Source organism: Prionailurus bengalensis, chromosome C1, assembly GCF_016509475.1.
Source record: "Prionailurus bengalensis isolate Pbe53 chromosome C1, Fcat_Pben_1.1_paternal_pri, whole genome shotgun sequence".
NCBI classification, from domain to species: Eukaryota; Metazoa; Chordata; class Mammalia; order Carnivora; family Felidae; genus Prionailurus; species Prionailurus bengalensis.
Window position 1 is genome coordinate 211,388,336 of NC_057345.1, and position 20,856 is coordinate 211,409,191.

The 20,856-nt window shown below is 40.3% G+C and overlaps 1 protein-coding gene across 17 annotated transcripts in view; it reads left to right on the forward strand.

The window, feature by feature from the left end:
* The window catches only part of MFF (mitochondrial fission factor), a 35,555-nt gene that overhangs the window by 8,542 nt on the left and 6,157 nt on the right, over nucleotides 1-20,856 (forward strand). For 4 of the 17 annotated variants that reach the window (XM_043578017.1, XM_043578022.1, XM_043578021.1 and 1 more), the window contains 5 exons: nucleotides 6,527-6,615; nucleotides 10,186-10,260; nucleotides 15,140-15,298; nucleotides 18,696-18,728; nucleotides 20,257-20,316. In XM_043578017.1, the coding sequence (XP_043433952.1) occupies nucleotides 6,527-6,615; nucleotides 10,186-10,260; nucleotides 15,140-15,298; nucleotides 18,696-18,728; nucleotides 20,257-20,316 (416 nt within the window). The remainder of the gene's footprint in view (nucleotides 1-6,526; nucleotides 6,616-10,185; nucleotides 10,261-15,139; nucleotides 15,299-18,695; nucleotides 18,729-20,256; nucleotides 20,317-20,856) is intronic. The other 13 variants (XM_043578019.1, XM_043578025.1, XM_043578018.1 and 10 more) reach the window with 7 other exon arrangements.

Below are 20,856 nucleotides of genomic sequence, written 5' to 3' on the forward strand. Positions count from 1 at the left end.
TTTCTGTTCTCACTATTTTAGATACTTACTGTGCACTTGGTGAGAATAAGTGATTGAAAACAAGTCAGGCACTTTCCTGAGTGATTACTCTTTTTTTTTTAAGCTTATTTATATACTTTGAGAGAGAGGAAAAGAGCACACACAAGCAGAGGAATGGCAGAGAGAGAGGGAGAGGCAGAGATGGGGAAAGAGAGAAGAATCCCATGCAGGCTCCATGCTGTCATTGCAGGGCCCAGCGTGGGGCTCAAACCCACAAACCGTGAGACCATGACCTGAGCTGAAACCAAGAGTCAGATGCTTAACTGACTGGGTCACCCAGGCACCCCTGAGTGATTGCTTTTATATTGAGTGAGGAAACAAAGTTTACCAGAATTGCCCTCAGTAGACCTAGGTTTTAAGCCTAGGTGATGTTTACTCCTGCAATAATTGTGATATTAAGTCACATGTGATAAGTGTCCAAAGTGTATAGCATTGAAGTGAAAAACTTCAGCTGAGAATTAGACCTGATTTTGAAGGCTGACTTTGCTACTTATTAATGACATAACCTTGGATAAATTATTAAACAACTCCAAGGCTCATCTCTAAAAGAAAGATCAGAATAATGCCAAGTGCTTAAGATTATTACGAGAATTGAGTATAATGCACGTAGTGTGTTTAGCACATGTTCTAACAACGTTTAAATACTGTTGCTGTAAAATTGAAATCGTGTGGCAGGTGCCAAATCCTGAGGTGTGAGAGAGGAGTTTCTGAGACAGTATCAGCTGCCTGTTGAAAGGAGAGCAAAGGTAATGATGTGTACTCTGAGTCCGTAGAAAGGTCAGGCAGCCCTCGTGACCGTCAACCTCTTGACCAGAGGGAAAGGAGAAAGGACCAGAGTTCTAGTTACTTCTAGAAGATGGATTGAAAGAGGAGGGCTTTAAAGCCCTGAATGCTCATCACGTTGATGATTCCTTCGGATGCTAGTCAGAATCTATCAAGTGAGATCCCCTGAATCATTTACTCTGTAGTAGTCATTTTATAGCACGTGCCAAGGTTTCTCAACCTTGGCACTGTTGACGTTTGCACTGGATAATTCTTTGTTGTGATGAAGGCTATCCTCTTGCACTATAGAATGTTACCAGCATTCTTGATCTTTGTCTGCTAGATACCAGTGGAATCCTCCATTAGAGACCAGTGTATCTGATAGCCAAAAAGGTGGAAACAACCCAAATGTCCATCAAATGATGAATACATACACCAAGTGTATATCCGTATAGTGGAATATTATTCAGCTGTAATAAGGAATGAAATACACGTTGTGTAACATGGTTGAACCGTGAAAACATCATGCTTCATCAAAGAAGCCAGACAGCAAAGGCCACATATTTTATGAATTCCACTTTCATGGAATTTTATGAGTCCCCTTGTATGAAGTATCCAGGAGAGGCAAATCCACAGAGAGAGCAGATCAGTGGTTGCCAGGGGATTGGGGCGGGGGGGGGGGGGGGGGGGGCGGGAATTGGGAATGACTGCTTAATCACTGTAGGGTTTCCTTCTGGGAATATGATAAAAATCATAAATGATTTTTATTATGACAGTAAACGATAAAAATATTCTGTGACTGGGTAGAGGTGATGGTTACACATTGTGAGCCCATTAAGTATACTGTCTTGTAGTTTCAAATGGCGAATTTTATGTTATGTGTGCTTTATCACAATAAAAAGAAGGGAAAAATTCTAGTCATTGCCAAATGTCCCCTTGGGGGAAGAATCACCCCCAGTTGAGAACCATTGGCCTATGGCAAGAAAGGAGACTATGAGAAGGTGGCTTATATAGAAGGCTATAGAAATTGTCTAAAATGTATCTGACACGAGGGATAAGTTTGCAGAAAGTAACCACTTGAATTCTTAAACTGGCTTGAAGAATCCAAGGGAACCCATGCAAGAGGGCTTCAAGCGTGAAGCGGATAATCCCCCAGCACAGACAGGGTTTATAAAACCTGGGGGCTTGGCTGATAGAGAGGAAATTGATGAACCCTTTCAATATGCCTGATCGGTCCCAGTACTTAGGAAGCAACTGTGGGACAGACCACTGCTTTGATGATTCTTCCTGTAAGAAACTAATAAAGGAACTGAGCAGTAAACTGATCTGGGTAGCAAACTGCAAAATACCCAAGTCAAGGCAGTCCTCTGTGTTCTTAGCATTGATCAGGCAGTGTGAGTGAGGAGGGAGGGGGCTTTGACACCAACAGCACCCCTCCTCAAAACGGGGTCCAAATGGGAGACAGCAAGAGGAGATCTTCCAGAGAACAAACAGAAAGACGTATGAAGAAAAAGCGTTGGAAAATTAAGAAGGCTTGACGCTGCCTTGAAGAGGCGTAACCCCATCACAGATATGGATTCTGTCAACATATCCTATCAGTCACAACAACATTCTTTGAAAAGATCAACTGTGGGGGCACCTGGGTGGCTCAGTCAGTTAAGAATCTGACGTCAGCTCAGTCATGATCTCACGGTTTGTGAGTTGGAGCCCATTGGGCTCTGTGCTGTCAGCGCAAAGCCCAGTCAGCGCAAAGCCCACTTGGGATCCTGGGTCTCCCTCTGTCTCTGCCCCTCCCCTGTTTGCGCATGTGCATGTGTGTGCGCGCTCTCTCTCTCTCTCAGAAATAAACATTTTTTTAAAAAAAGAAAAGGTCAAATGTAATAATTGCAAGAGCTTTGTGAGAAGGCCATTGAAGTAGAAAGAGGAAACAGATTGGACTAATGACAGGTAGTAAGAGTTTTTGCCTGAATTGGCAACTCCTACTTCCAGAAAGACAAGTAGAAGAATGCCGTCCATTTTTGCAGTAAATCTTTGCAAAAGCACTAAACCCCAACATACCCAAGAAATGTCAAGAGTCAGAGAAGCCCTGTGAGGGGAAAATCAGTTGGCCTGTATAAACTCTGACCTGGTCTTAGAAAAGAAGAACGAAGACAATGAATGCTTTCAGAAAAGGAGCTACGTCCAAGCCGTCATCAGATGGCATCCACAGGATGCCGCATTTGATAGCAGCCACATACAACGTGTACAGCTGGAGCTCAGGGACTAGGAAAGGCACATCCAGCCAGAACAAACCTCATCCAGGATTACACTTGGAAAGCATCCGCCCAAGAAGCTTTCATGAGGGTTAACACAAAAGCCCTAGGTCTGTTAAAATCGCAGGTGGCTGTCAGTGCTATGTGATGGTCCAGTTCAACTGATAGGACAACCTTGAGGCTGGGAAGTGAAAGAACATAGTTGACCTGAAGTGTACTGAGTAACCCAGTCAAATGGCGCATCCCAAAACAAATGGAGAAGGACTCCTAGGCGCTCAGTGAATACTTAAAAGCGTCCTGTATTAGCTCGGAAGCTGTTGAATGTGGGACTGATCACCATTCCGTGACGGTTTGCTTAGCTTCCTTTTCTTTTCCCTCCCGTGGAAAGAGGCCTGGGTCTGAGCAGAATGGAGCAAAAGGGAGAGAAGAGGGAAAAAGTGAGAATTGCCTAATTGTGTATACGTATACATATTCATCCGTGGACGGTTCAGAGAAGTGCACTCAGATCCTTTGTGTGGCCACTGTTCTTGGCCCTCTTAGCCCAGGCCTGCTCTGTTCACTGTGGGCACACGTCCCATGACCTTCAGTCGCCATCTCAGCTCTTCTCTCCAAACCTCATTATTTTACACCTTGCACGGTGAACCTGTTTGGGAGGGAGGACGGTTCAGCCCATCTCACGACGTACTTGCACCTCCTCCAGTAAAAATCCCATGACAATTCACAGATGCATGTCTCTGAGCTGTCACTTTAAAACAGAGATCAGTACCAGGGAAAATACTAAGGCCTCTGAGCAGGTTCTGAAAAGGGCAGTCAGCTCTAAATGGACTAAAAGAACCAGCAAACAAAGGCCTAGAGGACAGTCATTTATTCATTTGTTCAGAATTTATAAGCACACTAAGGGAATTTGAAGCCTTACTACCAGGCACAGAAGATCCTATGACCTAACCTCTCCAGGAAGTTACCTGAAGCTAGGAAGCTACTTTTCAGCTCCAGGAGTGAATACAAGTTTTTAAATGGGTAATCCGTGCTGGTTGGTTCTGAATGAGGTTTAAGAGCCCTGAGTTGTCAACTAGATCTCAATAAAGCTGGGGGGGGAAAACCCTAAGTTTTAAAAATAGAAGCCTTAGATTGAAGAAACAACCGCCATGACTGAACTAAATGTGGAAATTGTTCAAAGATAGTGTTCCTTATCACCTCAGGCAGTGTCTACGCACTTTGGTTAAAGTTACAGCATACAATTTGGTCACATCCGAAGGCATAACAGATACATGCTTTTGTGAGAAGTTGCTTTTCTTCCCAATATGGCAGTAATATCAAGCTTAGGGTTCCTGTGAAGTTCTATTTAAATCATATTTCAAATGGTGAAAATAACAGACTTAGGATCTTCTCGTTTCCAGGCTGTGTTGAAATTATAGACATAATGTTTGTCTTCTGTCGTTTCCTGTCCTGCTTAATCTTAGTTCTTATAGCACAGCAGCAGGAATGGTTCTGATTTAGTAGGAAATTCACCTTGATCACTGTAACCTGGAAGGGCTGTTCCCTAGGGAAGGCAGGTGCAACCTTGCCATGGGCAGGAAGGCAGGTTTCAGTGGGATCCTCGCCAATCAACCCGGTACTGCTCTCTGTGAATGAAGTGTGCTTAGTGTACTTGGTTGTGGAGGTGTGTGTGGGAGGGAGATAGAGGTGTACCATGTGTGTATATGATATGTAGCTCTAAAGCAGTTCTCATTTTTCAGGGCCCCTGGGTGGCTCAGTTGTTGAGGATCCGACTTCCACCCAGGTCATGATCTTGCTGTTCGGGAGTTCGAGCCCCCCGTCAGGCTCTATGCTGACAGCTTGAAGCCTGCTTTGGATCCTCTGTCCCCCTCTCTCTCTGCTTCTCCCCCTGCTTGCATTTCCTCTTCTCTCTCTCTCTCTCCCTCTCTCTCCCTCTCTCTCCCTCTCTCTCTGTCAAAAATGAATAAACATCTTAAAAATACATTTTAAAAATAACATAATACTTATTTTTGGTTCAATTTTCTTATTTTTGGTTCAATTTTCTTCCAGTAGGCTCCACCCTGACCCCTTTTCTGTTGTTAGAAGTGTTTTTTTTTTTCCTTTGTTTGAGTGGGTCGATGGTTCATAACAATAACCAGATCTAAACCATTCTCTGAAATTATACACTGCGTATTGTGGTTTTCAGTTTTGTTGGCATGAAATGAGGATTTATTCTCCATTGAAGGTGCTTGAAACCTGATTATCTACTCCCAAGATTTTTTTACAAGCATCACTGAATACTGATTTGTATTTTTTAAAATCTTAACTTTCAAGTCCATTGCTTCACATACCAATTGTCCTTTACAGTAAAGTTTACTTTTTTTTTTTAAACCATGAAGTTGCCATAGCTGTTTCTAGTTAAAAAAAAAAAAAGATCCTAAACAAACAGGAAAGTTAGTGATTACCATTGTTCTATTGCTGTGTAATAAACCACCCTGACTTAAAACAAAACAAAAATTTCATTTTGCTCACAGGTTCTGTGCGTTAAGAAGGTGCAGCAGGCATCGTGGGGAGAGCTTGTTTCTGTTTTACCATATCTGGGTCTAAGCGAGGAAGTCTCAAAGCTAGGGACGACTCCACAGCTGGAGTCTACAGCCCTCTGCCGGCTTACTCCCACGTCTGTCCATACAGCCTGTTGTCTGGGACTCAGCCCAGCCAAGGTCACTGACTGGTGCACCTACCCACGGCCTCTCTGTGGGACTCCTGGACACCTTCACGTCATGGTGCCATGGTTCCAAACTTGAACAGCCTAGAGCAGAAAGTCAGAAGCCTTATTGTTTATGACCTAGTCTCAGAAGCCACATTGCATCATCTCTATAGCAGTCACCAGCCCACCCAATTTAAAGGAAGGGAACATAAATCCTACCACTTAATGGAAAAGGTCAGTGATACATTTTGTCAGAAGAGTGTGTGGGGTGGGAGACTGTGGAGGTCTCTGGAATGCCGGAAACTTTAAGCTAGTGTTAGCTTTTTTTTCAGTCTAGTTTTTACATATCCAACCAAATCTGAATTTGTGTTAGCCCCAGAAGCCTGGAACATTTGTTTGTAACACAAGTACATCCCATTTCCTATAAAATACGTGCCTTTAAAAACTGTTGTAAAGTGTTCTTAATTAATGGAAGTGTATTATTTAAATTATAGTAAATGGAAATATAATCTTACCAAGTAATGTGGATACTTAAATAGAAACCAGAAGTACCTTTTCACGAGGTAGATAAGCATTCCTAAGTTTATCTGCATGATAATAAGTAGGGTTGTGTTTTTTTTAACCTGTTTTCAATACTCCTGTTTAGCAACAATTCTTGGTTCTGTGTTCTTTGTAAATTGTAAGTTTTGTGAATAGCCTTGGACTGAGGTTCTTTGGATGGTAAGTAGCTCTACTAGGCTCCTGACAGTCTTTTCTGTTCCTTTCCCCCTCTTTGTGCCGAACTGAACAGATCCGTGCAGTTGGCAGGCTAAAAAGAGAGCGCTCCATGAGTGAGAATGCCGTTCGCCCAAACGGACAGCTGCTCAGAGCTGACTCAATGTGAGTACAACACGGGGAACTGTGTCTCCTGCATAAGTTTTCAACATCCAGTGTCCTGTCATTTTCTACATAAGTTACTTCTTTTTTTCTTAACTCTCAAATAGTTTTTTAAAGAGGAAAAAGTGTGCATTTTGTGCCTAAGAACCTGAGAAAAAAGTAAATAATTTGCTTTTACATGTTTGAAATCTGTTTGACATTTACATCAGTTTTCCATTTTTGCAGTTATTTTTAGAGCCTTAAAATACGTCATGGGAGTTTTCCAGTAGCATTCCCCTCTTCTACACATATGACAGAATTCTAAAAGTCTGATTTACTTATTTTGGGAATTGCCTATAAAGTATACTTAGGAAAAGTTGATAAATGTTAGTGCTCAGTTCTGTGCAGCCTTCGGGAATGTTTACCTAGGGTGTAGATTGGAACAAAAAAACCAAAAGGAAACACTTGAAGCAAATGTCTTTGTTTTCAAGTTACTCAGTTGGTCATAAGATTGTGAACTAGCCCTTCCAGCTCAGCTACTGAAAAAAATTTTTTTAATGTTTGTTTATTTTTGAGAGACAGACAGAGCATGAGTGGGGGAGGGGCAGGGAGAGAGGGAGACAGAATCAGAAGCAGGCTCCAGGCTCTGAGCGGTGAGCACAGAGCCTGCCTGACACGGGGCTCGAACTCACCAGCCGTGAGATCATGACCTGAGCCCAAGTCAGACGCCCAACCGACTGAGCCCCCCAGGCGCCCCATTCTGCTTCTACTGAGCCGTGGTAACCAGTGTAAGCACAGGCAAGCGAATTGCTTTACTTCCCAGGATTATTGTTTAGCTCTCTGCCTACTGAGTCATCGAATTGTTAGATCCATTTCATTTTCCAAAAATACGAGTCTGTTGTTTCAAAGGCCATGTAAACTTGTCTTTCTCATTTGGCTATGTTACTGTCTTCTGATCAAAGCTACCCCACTATGAGATGTTTTAGATCAGGCACATGGTTTTTTGTTGTTGTTTCATTAAAATTAGTGGGTTTTTACACATACAATATCCCCTTAAAATCTGGTCAGAATTTTAAGTCTCACATCCATTGGTGATTGTGGCATTTTTAAATAGATGATTTAGGTTGCTTGTGTAAATTAAGGTATCTTCTTCTTTACATTTTCAGTCAGTTTTCATGAACTCCTTGTTCACGAACCACATCTGATGCCAGGCATCATGTTAGCCTCTCCGGGAACTACAACAGGATCAGGAGATGGGGCGTCTCTCTCGGAGTTTGCCAATGTGGACAAAAGCAAAGCACTTAAACGTATATTTAAGAGCACTAGAGCTCAGTACCGTACTGGAGTACTCAGTACTGTGAACTGGAGCACAGCACAATATCCATTGGTGTCAGACCACATCAAGTGCTAGTTTGGCACTGACTGAAGAATACAGAGATGCCGAAGGGGCTTTGATAGGGTAGGAACTTTCTTCTTTAGTGTTAGGCATGGAGGAGAACTAGACGTGTTTTCGTTTCGTGGGGAATCTTGAAATGTGTCCTTAAGTAGCTATAGTTACTCTGGAGGGTTATGTAAGTAGACAGTAGGTTAAAATGAATATATATCTCCCTCCGAAAATACTTACCTGACAAGTTCAACCATTAATATAAAAATTTTTATGGTAATTATATGTTTTCCTGGAGATGCCTGGCCGGCAGTGATGGCAGCCGGTCCGTGAAATCCATTTTCCTAGTACATTTCCCAGTATATTACCCAAATGGTAAAAAAGACGACATAGTTTATGGCTAAGATGGCTTCTTGAGATTTAGCACCTGTCAGAATGATCAAGGGCTTTTGTTATTTTCTACTTGTAATCTTTTTCAAGGCAGCAAAGGTTTCTCATCAACTTTTCCGTTCTTCATATAAACCACATATCTTCATATAAGATGTGGCTGATTATTTAGGTCTTTTTTTTTTTTTAAGAATTTTTTTAATATTTATTTATTTTTGAGAAAGAGAGAGCACAAACGGGGGAGGGACAGAGAGAGAGACACACACACACAGAATCTGAAGCCGGCTCCAGGCTCTGAGCTGTCAGCACAGAGACTGACGCGGGGCTCGAACTCGTGAACCGCAAGATCATGACCTGACCCGAAGTAGGACACTTAACCGACTGAGCCACCCAGGCTCTCAGGTCTTCAATTACTTTGAAATTTCATATTAGATAAAAAACAGGTCTATTTTAGTATAGCATTATTTTTTTCTTTTTTTCCACAAAATGTGTAATTATTGGTAGCTGAGTTTGGTTGAAGAGAAAGGAAACAGTTGTATTATGTATGAAAACCAGCCTAACGAGGCTACTATTAGAGTAGATAATTCGTTTGTAGGAATTTTTGCAGTTACCTAAGTTCCTCATAACAGAGAAGATTAGCAGAGTCAACTAATCCTTGCTTTTGTATTTAAGTCGCCTTAATGGCGCTTTCTAGATGTTTAATAAAACAAAAAATGTTTTAATGTTTGGTAGTAAAGATAGAATGAATATTTAACTCTGCATTTTCATAGTGAAATTCTTAGATTACATAACCATACTTTTTTGTATGGTAATTATGTATATTACCATATTCTGGTAAGATACTTAAGCATTTCTCTTAAAGAGAATCTTTTTAAAAATATATATATTTATTTATTTTGAGATATTGAGAGAGAACCCCAAGCATGCTCCGTGCTGTCAGCACAGAGCCCCATGCAAGGCTCGATCTCATGAACCATTAGATCATGACCTGAACTGCAGTCAGGAGTCAGATGCCAACTGAGCCACCCAGGCACCCCTACTTAAGCATCTTTTTGTTAATAATGTAACCTGGCTTTTTCTTCCCCTTCCATTATTAATTTCAAAAATTTGTAGTTGAATTCATCTTTAAGAATCTACGTTTAATTAACATTAGGAATTTTATACAATGAGCACTATCATATATTTGGTGTTAGTGATGCAGTAAGGACGAAATTGTTAATTTATTATAAAACAGCAATATTTTACTTCCACTAAAGTAATTATTAAATTCTTGCTGTCTTCACCTATTTTGGTCTCTTCTTTTTTTTTTTTTTTTTTTTTTTTAATTTTTTTTTTCAACGTTTATTTATTTTTGGGACAGAGAGAGACAGAGCATGAATGGGGGAGGGGCAGAGAGAGAGGGAGACACAGAATCGGAAATAGGCTCCAGGCTCTGAGCCATCAGCCCAGAGCCTGACGCGGGGCTCGAACTCCCGGACCGCGAGATCGTGACCTGGCTGAAGTCGGACGCTTAACCGACTGCGCCACCCAGGCGCCCCTATTTTGGTCTCTTCTTTGTAATGTACAATTAATTATGTGTCATGGTCCGTGAACCTTTGCCTGCCTCCACTTTAGTTTATTCCTTGGCTTTAAGAGTAAAAGCGCATGTAGACATGGGAGCAGAAACACTGGCCTCCGTTTTCTTAATCGCTTTCCAGAGACAGTAGAATCGATTATTGTCAGCTATTGACACAAAAATGAATTCTGACCAGTAGACTTGTATCTCACTTTTTCTTTGTGTTATGAAAGCCGAGTATGTAAAAGAAGCATAATTATTGTTTAAGGTGGCACAGATCATATTCTGCCCCAAGAAATAAAATGTCAAGGTTCCAGGCACCAATTTCTGCACCGGAGTACACGTAAGAATTTCTCTGCTCTGCTTTTCACAGCTGGGAGTTGTTTTAATTTTGCAGGCTTATGTTGTACTAATATTTCGCCAAGTAATTATCATATAATACCCTAATGCTCGTACTGTTTGGGCTTCTCAGTTCCTTGGTGTTGGGATTTCTCAAACTATCCTTTACACATTTTGTTAAGGAAAAAAAAAAAAAAACTAGACCAATTAAGGAAGTTAGGTATGATTTGGAGTGTAATAGTGAAAATAAAATGGAATAACCAAGCATCATTTTTTATTTTATTTACCTTGCTTTTTGGTGGGCATATTAATTCTGTACAGAGTCAACTTAACCAGCTTCAGTGATCCCAACTTTTTCAGTTTTAGCACCCATCTTTTCTTGCTTTCTTATTTTGATCCAGAAGGAGGAGTCTAAGAGTGGTTTGTCATTTAGGGTTTGTTTTTGTTTTTGTTTTTCTTAGTTCCGTAGATTAAAATTATGCTTGGGAGAATGTTTTGAGATCATTTAAACCTACTCTTTCTACCAAAAGAAGGTGCAGGAGTGACTGGCCTGTTGTGGGGATATTTTAGTGCATAGTACAGGAACTCAGCAGCTGATGCGGTTCTTAAGCAACAGAAATCACTCTGGCAACCAGTGATGTTTTTCTTCTTCTGGTTCTTTTATTGTGCTTCTTGGAACCAGTAAGTTGCCTTAGACAGTGGCAACAAGTTAAGGTTTTCTATTTAAAGTTTCAAGAGAAAGGGCACAAACTTTGTGTTTCCATGAACATCTTTTTCTCGCTCTTTTCACAATTTTACCTTTTACTGTCTTCTGGAAGAGGTTGGAGCCTCACCAAAGACGTTACCCTCACAGTTTGAGAAAGTCCATGGGAGAGAGGTACTTGACTCTGGACTTACCTCTTAATAATGACAAGTAAATTTTCGTTTAAATTTTGGTTCTGACATTGGCTAGTGTTGTTTACTTCCCATTCATGCAGTAGGATTTCATATAGGCATCAGGCAGAGCTATTCCTGGTGAAATTATATGGTAACTATCAGAGCTGTCCTCAGAATTTCCTAATCTTTTACAAAAGAAGAAGTTGAGGCTTTGCCGTTTTATAACATTAGTAGGAATCAATTTATTGTCAAAGTGCAATTGTATTAGATTACTAATCAGATAACATTTGCTTAAATAATCCCAGTGCCTTGGCAGTATGTTGACTTTTTTGCTTTTCACAGTAGTTCCCTTGTCAAAACAAAAAGTCACTGCACCTTGTTTGGGTGGATGAGTGGACAGAGATGAAAATCCTAAAAGCACCGTTTCCCTCCACAGCTGATGCCAGTGGTGGACATTCTAGCCAGCATCAGGCTGATTGCTAAAATGGGCTTACTCTTTCCTGTTCTTAAATTTGTCTGTTTGTAAACCAAAACCAAAGGCTGCTTTGAAGGCTTGCTTTGCAAGGCTGCTTGAATCTTTAAAAAAGAAAAATGGCTGAAGTATCCATTGCTTCTAATTAGGGTAACTTTGGTCATTTGTGATTTAATCGTTTGGCGCAACTATAGATGGAAATAAAAGTTAACAATCAAGGGCATTGCATCTATACATACACTGCCCAAAGTGTTCAACAGTTTTAAAAATAGTTTCTGTTCTGTTTTTGGTGTTTATGCGAAGGATTACCATATAAATACTGAAAAGTTAAATTTCTTACTAATCTTTAAAACTTTTGAGAAACCGCCAAAAGTCCAAATATGCTTTTGATGTTGGTCTTTGATAAAATAAATATCTTTACTAGTATTGATAAAGGCTTAATTTCATCTTTTTCTACATAAAATATTTTTTCTTAAGGTACAATTAAGGATCATTTAAGTTTTTTTTCATTTTTTATCATATTCCAATTTTCACATGATCATGCATAGAATCTTAGAGATCTTACACACTTTTTCATTAAATTTTTAAAATATTGTCAATATTTACTTATTTTGAGAGAGAGCATGTGCACATGTGCGTGCAAAAGGGGTTGGGGGCAGAGAGAGAATCCCAAGCAGGCTCTGCGGTGTCTGCACAAAGCCCAATGCAGGGCTTGATCCCAGGAATCATGAGATCATGACCAGAGCCGCAATCGAGTAGATGCTTAACTGCCTGAGCCACCCAGGTGCCCCTGGACGGTTTTAAAACTCAACCTTCTGTGCATTCCCTCCCAAGAATTCTTTGCAGTTATTCTGAAATTAGTTTATGCTTGACTACTTGATAAATTACCAACTGATCTCCTGTATATGGACAGGAAGTACTTGCACTTTGAGAACTTTAAACAAACAGTACCTACTGTTCTTGACAAAATCTTTTCTCTCAAAGGAAGTAACCCTTCTTTAGTTTTTAGTGGACAAAAAAATCCATCATACTTCTGTCCTGGATTTGGATTTAGTTTATTGCCATTATTGCTCTAGGATTATAATTCTAAATGGTGATTGTTAGAGATTTTAACACATTAGTGTGTAGCTGATTTATTTACTAATACGGAATGGTACTCAAAGTGTTTGATTTAAGCCCCAAAATGCTAAGATAAAAATTTTAATTACATCAAAATACTGTACTGATTAGTCTTTTACAATTTTCCTAAGTAAATTTAGCCAGGTTTGTTGGACCTCTGTCAGGAAGAGTATAAGCTGGATTGTTTGTTTACGGTAATGCATAACTAGTACATTTTCATTCCTGCCTCTGGTGACATTTTTCTGACATGAATTCAGTCTGCTGTCTCACAGAGAGCAAGAACTTGAGGTTTTCCCTCTGCTCCCTAAAGAACTCTGATACAAGGCTAGTACCTAGACTTTGTATCCCAGATAACACTGATTTTTTTTTTTTTTTTTTTTTTTTTATTCTTCTTGGATGCTCAGTATGGGTTTTGCCAAGTACCATGGGTCGGTTGGTAAGTTGGCTTATGTATATTCCAGAATCTCTGGACAGATGTTTAGGGTAATCATCCATGAGCCTGTACCTGAAAATTTGCTCTTATCTTGGCAGCATTAGGCCAAATTCCTGTAGGGAATCAGCCCTGATAAATTAATTTCTCAATATGCACAGATATGGCTTAGATCTTTCTCTTCTAAGTAGTCTGGAAAACAGGGTTTTCATATTTATAATACTTCTTGCTTTGGGTCACTAAGACATTCACAGTTATTCACAAAATTGTGGACTTTCTTTTTTTTTAAGTTTATTTTGAAAGAAAGGGAACAAGCAGGGCTGGAGGGGGGTTGGGGGGTGGGGGGAGAGGGAGAGCGGAAGGGAATCCCAAGCAGGCTCACGCTGCCAGGACAGAACCTGATGTGGGCCTCAGACTCCCGAACCTGTGAGATCATGACCTGAGTCAAGATCAAGAGTCAGATGCTTTGGGGCGCCTGGGTGGCGCAGTCGGTTGAGCGTCTGACTTCAGCCAGGTCACGATCTCGCGGTCCGTGAGTTCGAGCCCCACGTCGGGCTCTGGGCTGATGGCTCGGAGCCTGGAGCCTGTTTCCGATTCTGTGTCTCCCTCTCTCTCTGCCCCTCCCCCATTCATGCTCTGTCTCTCTCTGTCCTAAAAATAAATAAAAAAACGTGGGAGAAAAAAAGAGTCAGATGCTTAACTGACGGAACCACCCAGGCATCCCTGTTTTTAATGTTCTAGGGACTCTGGGTATAATATCACATGTTAGTCCTTTCAACAGTTATCCCACTTATGTTGTGATTTCCAAACAAAATGCATGTTAAGTTAGAAAAGTTTACATAAATCAAAATAAAAGATTTTTCTCTTTTCAGCTGTTCACTGCTCCACCTTTCATTCTTTTGGGTGAAATACACAAGAGTGAGGTTTAACCCAAGGTAGTTTTGCCCTCACATTGAGAAAACGTTTTGAGCCCACATCCCAGGGTCACAGTCCTTTTGTTGCAACAAAGCCTCTTCATGTAACAAACCAGATGCCAAGCAAGTCCTGGTATCACTTAAATACCTCACACAGCTGACATTAAACAGCTCTCCGAAAATACACCAAGCTCAAGAGTGGATGTTCGAACGATAAAATTGTTTCATTCAAATATGTTCAGCTTTTAAGAAGCCTTGGCAGTGGAGCCAAAGAAATTGTGACTCTCAGCTTACATCTGAAAGAGTGATTAAGGTTACTGTCACCCGGAAGCCCAGAAATGCTGCCTTAACATCCATCTGGGTAATCTAAGAACTGTCTTGCCTCTCTGTTCACTCTCTGCACAGAATCAGGAGTGGTTTTATGTTTCAGTCATTTAGCTAGAGAACATGTGCTTTAACATAATGAAGCTATCAAAATGCTTTTGTCGCAACCTTCTGAAACTTGAATTCGGTTGAAATTTACGCATCATACCCTCAGCTCGCTTCATTGTCTCTGTGAAAGATTGGAAATGGCGTTTTCGTGGGATCACTCGTGATTCATGTGTTTGAACCCTGACACCTGTGTCCCAGAACTCTCTGTCCTAATCTCCTCACCACCCGTAAGTCACAGGGCAGTGCCGGTTGCTAGACGTGTGACTTGCTGGATGGGAAGACACACGGCGACTAAAGAATGCCGCTTCTCCAGAGCTCGGCGTTGAACACACTGCTCACTGTGGTTCTCTTCCCGCTGCAAAGTTGCCTCTCATATTCAGTTTGTTCAATTTGATGTGTAAGGCTGCACGGTCACGGGCGTTGCATTGTAGCTGTTTTTTTTTTTTTAAACAATTTAATATGTTGATGAACTTGCTTGCTTTGACTGTTTTCCTGGGGGAGAGGGAAGGGTGGGAAAAGGGGCAAGACAACGAAGGTAATTTTTTAAAGGACGAAGTGTTTGGGGAAACTGCTCCGCTGAAGTTTCATAAGAGTCTGACTTGCGTGTTTTTCTCTTCGCTTGCTGTGCTCCCGGAAACAGTGTGACACCGGCGCCCCAACAGGTCCGGGCCTGTCTTCCCCAAACATTACCTGAAGGTGGAGCTAATCTTCCCTCCGCTCGAGGCATTTTGTCGCTTATCCAGTCTTCCACTCGTAGGGCTTACCAGCAGATCTTGGATGTGCTGGATGAAAATCGCAGGTGACTGGCCATCAGTGACTCTCGCTGCCTGTGTTGCTTTTTTTCTTTTTCTTTTTTTTTTTTTTTCGTTTGGCTCCTTGTTAGTGGACTGTGGTGTCTTCCTTTTGTGTTTGCACCTTCATCTCTTCCTAAGATGCAGTGGCTTAAAACAACCTGCTTTGCTTTCTTTTAAATCGAAATTATTGTCCAAAATTCACATTTCACAAGATGCTCTTAGCTTCTCTTGAGTCAGGGAGAGTATTCAGTTAGTAACTAGAAACAGGAAGTATAATGATTTTTTTTTTCCCCCAAGGCTCTGTTGACCTAAGTACTTGACTCCACTGGAATATGCTGAGGCATACTGTCGGATGGAGTGTAGGCTGTTGGACTGAAGCGTACTGATTTTCTTTAGTGAGTCTTTTGGTTTCATCGTTGCGATACTAAGATGGTTGGGCTGCCGAAGCCAAACTGACAAGACAATGTCAGTGTAGGTGCTAGGACACTTGTTTACTTTCCTTCTAGCTAGGGATTTCTGGGCCTGTACTGAAAACCCCAAATGCTGTTGTCTTTCTGATAATACTGATATTTTTCAGGATTGATAAGGTATCTCACTTTTGGACATCTCCCAGTAAAATCGTCAGTAGTACACTTGGGCTTGATTTTTCCTTGCTGTTATTTCAGATATTTTGTGCCCTTGCTTCTTTACTACATAGTATTTTTTAAAAGATAAAATTGGGGGAGCTTTTTGGCATAGTGTGGGAAAGGCAGAGTCCGTTTCATGTCAACTCCAAACATTTTATCTAGTGACTCTGTGCGTCACCATTTGAATTTTCATCGACAGTTTAGTAGACTGTTAACTTTTGAAGAATTCCCCCCGTAAGTTAAGCTGGCCCTGCCAGTAAACCTTGTTTCTTACCTTAGGAACTGACATGTCTTATGGCTCAGTCCAAACAGACTTTCTTGTTGAATGCTTTTGATCGTCATGCAAGTCTCAGAGATTTTACTGTACTTCGTGAGCACTTGTCCATACCATCGACTGGTGTTTCTAAGCCTGCCCCGCGTTAATGTAGTGGTATACATTTGGGCCCAGCGACTTAAAGCCGCACCAGAAAGAGCTTAAAAGAGGAAGCTCATAGCAGGGGAAAATGATACATACATGTATATACATGTATATTCATGTATATGTGTGTGTGTGTTTGCATATACACATACATCCCTCTCCCCAAAGGTTTAGAACTGCCTCAGAATATTTGGAGCCTGTAAGAAGCAGCATGGAATCGGGGGGCCAGCCAGATTCAGTGTTGACCCACCCCACTGAATAGCTAGCTGCACAATGACCTTGGGCAAGTTGTCTAGCTTCTCTGGGCCTCGTTTTCTTCATCCGTTTAAAAAAAAAAAAAAAACACCAGGCAATAATAGTATTACCTAGTTTATAATAGTATTACCTATAATCTAGTTTTCTAGATTCCCACCACCATCTTTATTTAAGATCTAGGTAATAATGGCCTCAAATTCTTTATTTAGGACCGTGGTAAGTCCTTCAAAAGGCATTGAATATAAAGTACCTGGCATTTAAGAACTGATATTCCCAAAGGCCTCTTTTCTCCTCCCTCCTTAAAGTAGATTTCTTCTTCACCAGGTGTCGTCTTTCACTTTTTAATTACAGTAGGTCCTTAGAAGAGACCAGATTATTAGGTCGAATTATATCATATCAAATGCTATTAACAGTGAAAATAGCTGAGTGAGGAAGATATTTATAAATTCTATATAGATTAAATAATTGTGACTTCACAAAGCAGTCCTTGCCCATTAATGGAAAAGAATTTTGCCTCAACTTCAAAAATAGAAAATCAGAAATCTTACTAATGTAGAATTTACTTTGTATTCTTTTATTACAAAAAACTGTATTGAGCCCTAAGTGAAGTTTTTAGTTATTAATTTTTCAATTATCATAAATTGATAGCTTTAAAATCCGTTTTTTTCTGGAAAGGAATTATCTTACTTAAATGAGATTTTAAAAATTCATAAAGTAATTGTATTAATAATTTTTTGCTCCTGGATACATACCATTAGTTATGTTACCTTGGAGCCTGGAGGGTTAGATTCTTATTAGTCTTATTGGATGCTTCCATTATTCAAAGGGTTTTTTTTTTTCTTGCCTTTTTTTTTTAAATTACATTTCAATCTCTTATGATCTAAATGTTGAACAAGATTTAATCAGAATTGTAAGTACCAAATCATTTTTTATTTCTACAAGAGAACTGTCTGGCATGACTTTGCAGATACAAGAAGTAGGAATGTGAAATTTGGATAATGTTCTACCTGCATGATTATTACAGTAATACTGCTTATAAAGTTTTAAGTGCTTTTATGTTCCTTGCTGTGTACATCATTTTTTCCTTTCTATTTTATTACGCTTTGGTGGTTATGCTCATGTAATGCCCTATCTTTGGTCTTATGCCTTTACCTTAGGTACAGTTACATTAAGCCAGAACTAATCAGCAGAAAGAAAGAAAAAAAAGGAACTTACTGTCTGCCTTATTATTAAAAAATGCAGATTCACAGTTACTTCATGGAAGAACAATTTAAGGAACACTGTGGGAAAGTTTATGTACTATATTTTTGTTTTCTCATCTGATGAGAACTTACTTGATTTAAACCAAGCTCAACATGAAGACAAAATCAAATCCTTGATACACGTGGGTCAGTGCTGTGCATTTGGAAAATTGAGGAATCAGAAATGTACCCAAACACCTCAGATAGGTGTGTTCTTTGAATTTAAAATGTTGCTGTGATTTAGTCCTTGGCTGGTCAGGAAACACTTGTGTCTCCTGACATCTGCCAGACCTCCGTGTTTCATTCTCCAACGCAAAATATTCACATTTAAAAAAAGAAACTTAATTCCCATGTTAAGAACATTATTTAAATATCAACAGATTAGTCATGCTTAGCATGCTTAAGTTTTATTTTTAGAAGGGGCTTGATTTTTTTTTTATATATAGTTTTTCGTGAGCAGATTATATTGGCTTTCAATGAATAGAATATGAAACCATGGTGTTTTAATTTGTATTTGTATTTTTGCAAGTATGCATATAAATATGTTACTGTTTATTTACTGTAGCAGTTTCCTTTTTTATTTTTTTACTAAAGAGACACATATTTTATTAAGTCAGACCATTTATTTACTCAAAAATGTCAATATACAAGTTAATGCTAGAACTTGGAGAGCCGTGGCTCTCCTTCCCTTTTGCCTCTTTAGTTACAAAATTATTATTGTTGAACATATTACCGGACTTAGAAAAGATTTCTTTTAATGTATTAAATCATACTTATGGTAGAAACTGGTACTTGAATGAAGTTTCTAACTTTGCCAAATACCTGTCTAATTTACTTTTATATTATATGTGTCAATTGCCAGTGTGAGAAGACAAAATGAAATACGTTGTGAAAGGTAACTGTACTATTTTCTGGCTCTGCATTATAGGAGGGAAATCTCTGTGGTGGCATATGTTGACTATGGCAGATCCATATTGAACATATTAGCGTGAATTCTTTAATAAAAGCTTTAAGTAGCACCCAGCAGCGGCTTCATTTACTTAAGCATTCTCAGACGAGCGTGCTATAAGATTGCAGTGAAGCAAGTTTTCCTAATGCCACAGAGTAATTAATTATAGGAGCAGAACGGGATGATTTAAAACCTGTTTCAGGCTTATGTGCTTTCTCACTGTTCTTTAGCCAGCACAATAGAAGTCTAACGTCTCCCCCACAGCCTCAGAATTCCTTATCCTGTAGGCTCCCGAAATTTCTTTAAGCACCAGTTGTGCCTCCGGGAAACGTACAAGCTAAACATGAAAATTGTCTTATATAAATTAACTTGGGAGGAAATAGTGATTCGTATTGTAGCCAAAGTTTTACAGCTGTACCAACTTAACGGAAAAAAACTAGTTCATTTGATATTAAACGTTGACTATAATTAAGCATTGCCTTGATACTTCAATGCAGGCAACACCCGACCAGTACTGAGAAAATGAGACACTTGAAATACAATGTAATAATTCTTAAAATCCTTCTATGGCCCCTGTAGCTCAGCCTCCTTTCTCTGGTCGCCAGTTACTGCTGATTGCTTTTTGGGCAATTGACCAGAAACCACAGGGAGTTTTTGTCTTCCAATTTTTAAAAGTGAAAGGTATTGGAAGGGTTACTGCTCACCTCGGTGGAGCACTCACTGCCCTCTAGAACCAGCGTATGTCCTGAGGCTGGTGACCGTCCCCACAAAGTGTTCCAGTTTAGCGCAGTCTTTTATTCCCAGCTGCCCAGTGTGCCGCTGCTGGGGGGTCTCTCCGGAAGAGACGCGCAGTTTGGCTGTGCTTCTGTGCCACACCCTAGACGTCCTCTGACGGCCTCAGCTCCAGAACCCAGGCTTGCAGGTTTGCTTCTGGGAGCCGAGGTTTGAATGAGATGCAGCTACAGTAGGATACGAGACGTGATTCCAACGAGTGAGGCGGGAGGGAAGGAGCCGTGGGAAATGGGACTTAACCTGGGCAGCTGACACCAGATGGGCAGCCGTGATCCTGCAGGTGCTACCCACCAGTTCCTGACACGCTTCCAGGGTTTCGGGTGATCTTTTCTTTCCGATGAGAAAAGGGAAATTACGCTTTTTAGACAGAATTGTCCTCTCTCTTGAATTTCATAAATTAAAATATAAGCACCAAAGGGAAAAAAAAGTTTTACGCGGGTGCTGTCTTGTCACACGAGTTTCCTCTTGGTTCTTGACCTGCGGTAAAACCTTAAATTTATGAAAATCAAAAGGGAGGGCATGTCCTGCAACGATCTTTAAAGTATTTGACAGATATTATATTGTATCACAACATACAATATAATCCTATTTGACATGTTTTTGTCTTGTTTTTGCTTTTATTTTATCACTTCTCTGTTTCCTGATTCTGTCTTGTGCCTTCTCCCGCAAAAACCTGCCTTAGACCCGTGTTGCGGGGTGGGTCTGCTGCCGCCACTTCTAATCCTCATCATGACAACGTCAGGTAAATTTTGAGACTTTGTACTTATCAGGCTAAACAGTTGACTGCCTTTGTATTTTGCATGTAGTAGCCTTGCCTTTGTGTTCTAGCTTGAACTGCTCACAGTTTTCCTCTCTGAGTACATCCTGGTTTTCTCTGAGAACCCTGAGTCTAATCGTTCAGGACGTTTGCCAACCAGAGTTATGAAGAAGAATGCTTGGTGGTGAAGGTACCATGTGCACATCTGAGATATTTCATGTAAATACCGTTTTGGTAGCTTATCGAGGATCACGCTGAAACACAGAAAAGGCCGTCTTAAATCTTGTTTTATGTGCATCATTTTAATTGTTGGCTGAGGTTCTGTCTACCATTTCCTTTCTTGTTAATTGCCTGGGGTGGCATTCGCCACGTGTAGATAAACGTGTGTAGAAGGCATCGTCTTAAATTGGGGGAAATCAGCATCGACAGTCTAGACAGTTAAACGTTTAGAAAAGGAATTTAGTTCAAAGAGTTTTCATCATCTGTTGATTTAAGCTTTTCCCTCTTGTTTTCATTCCTTCAGAC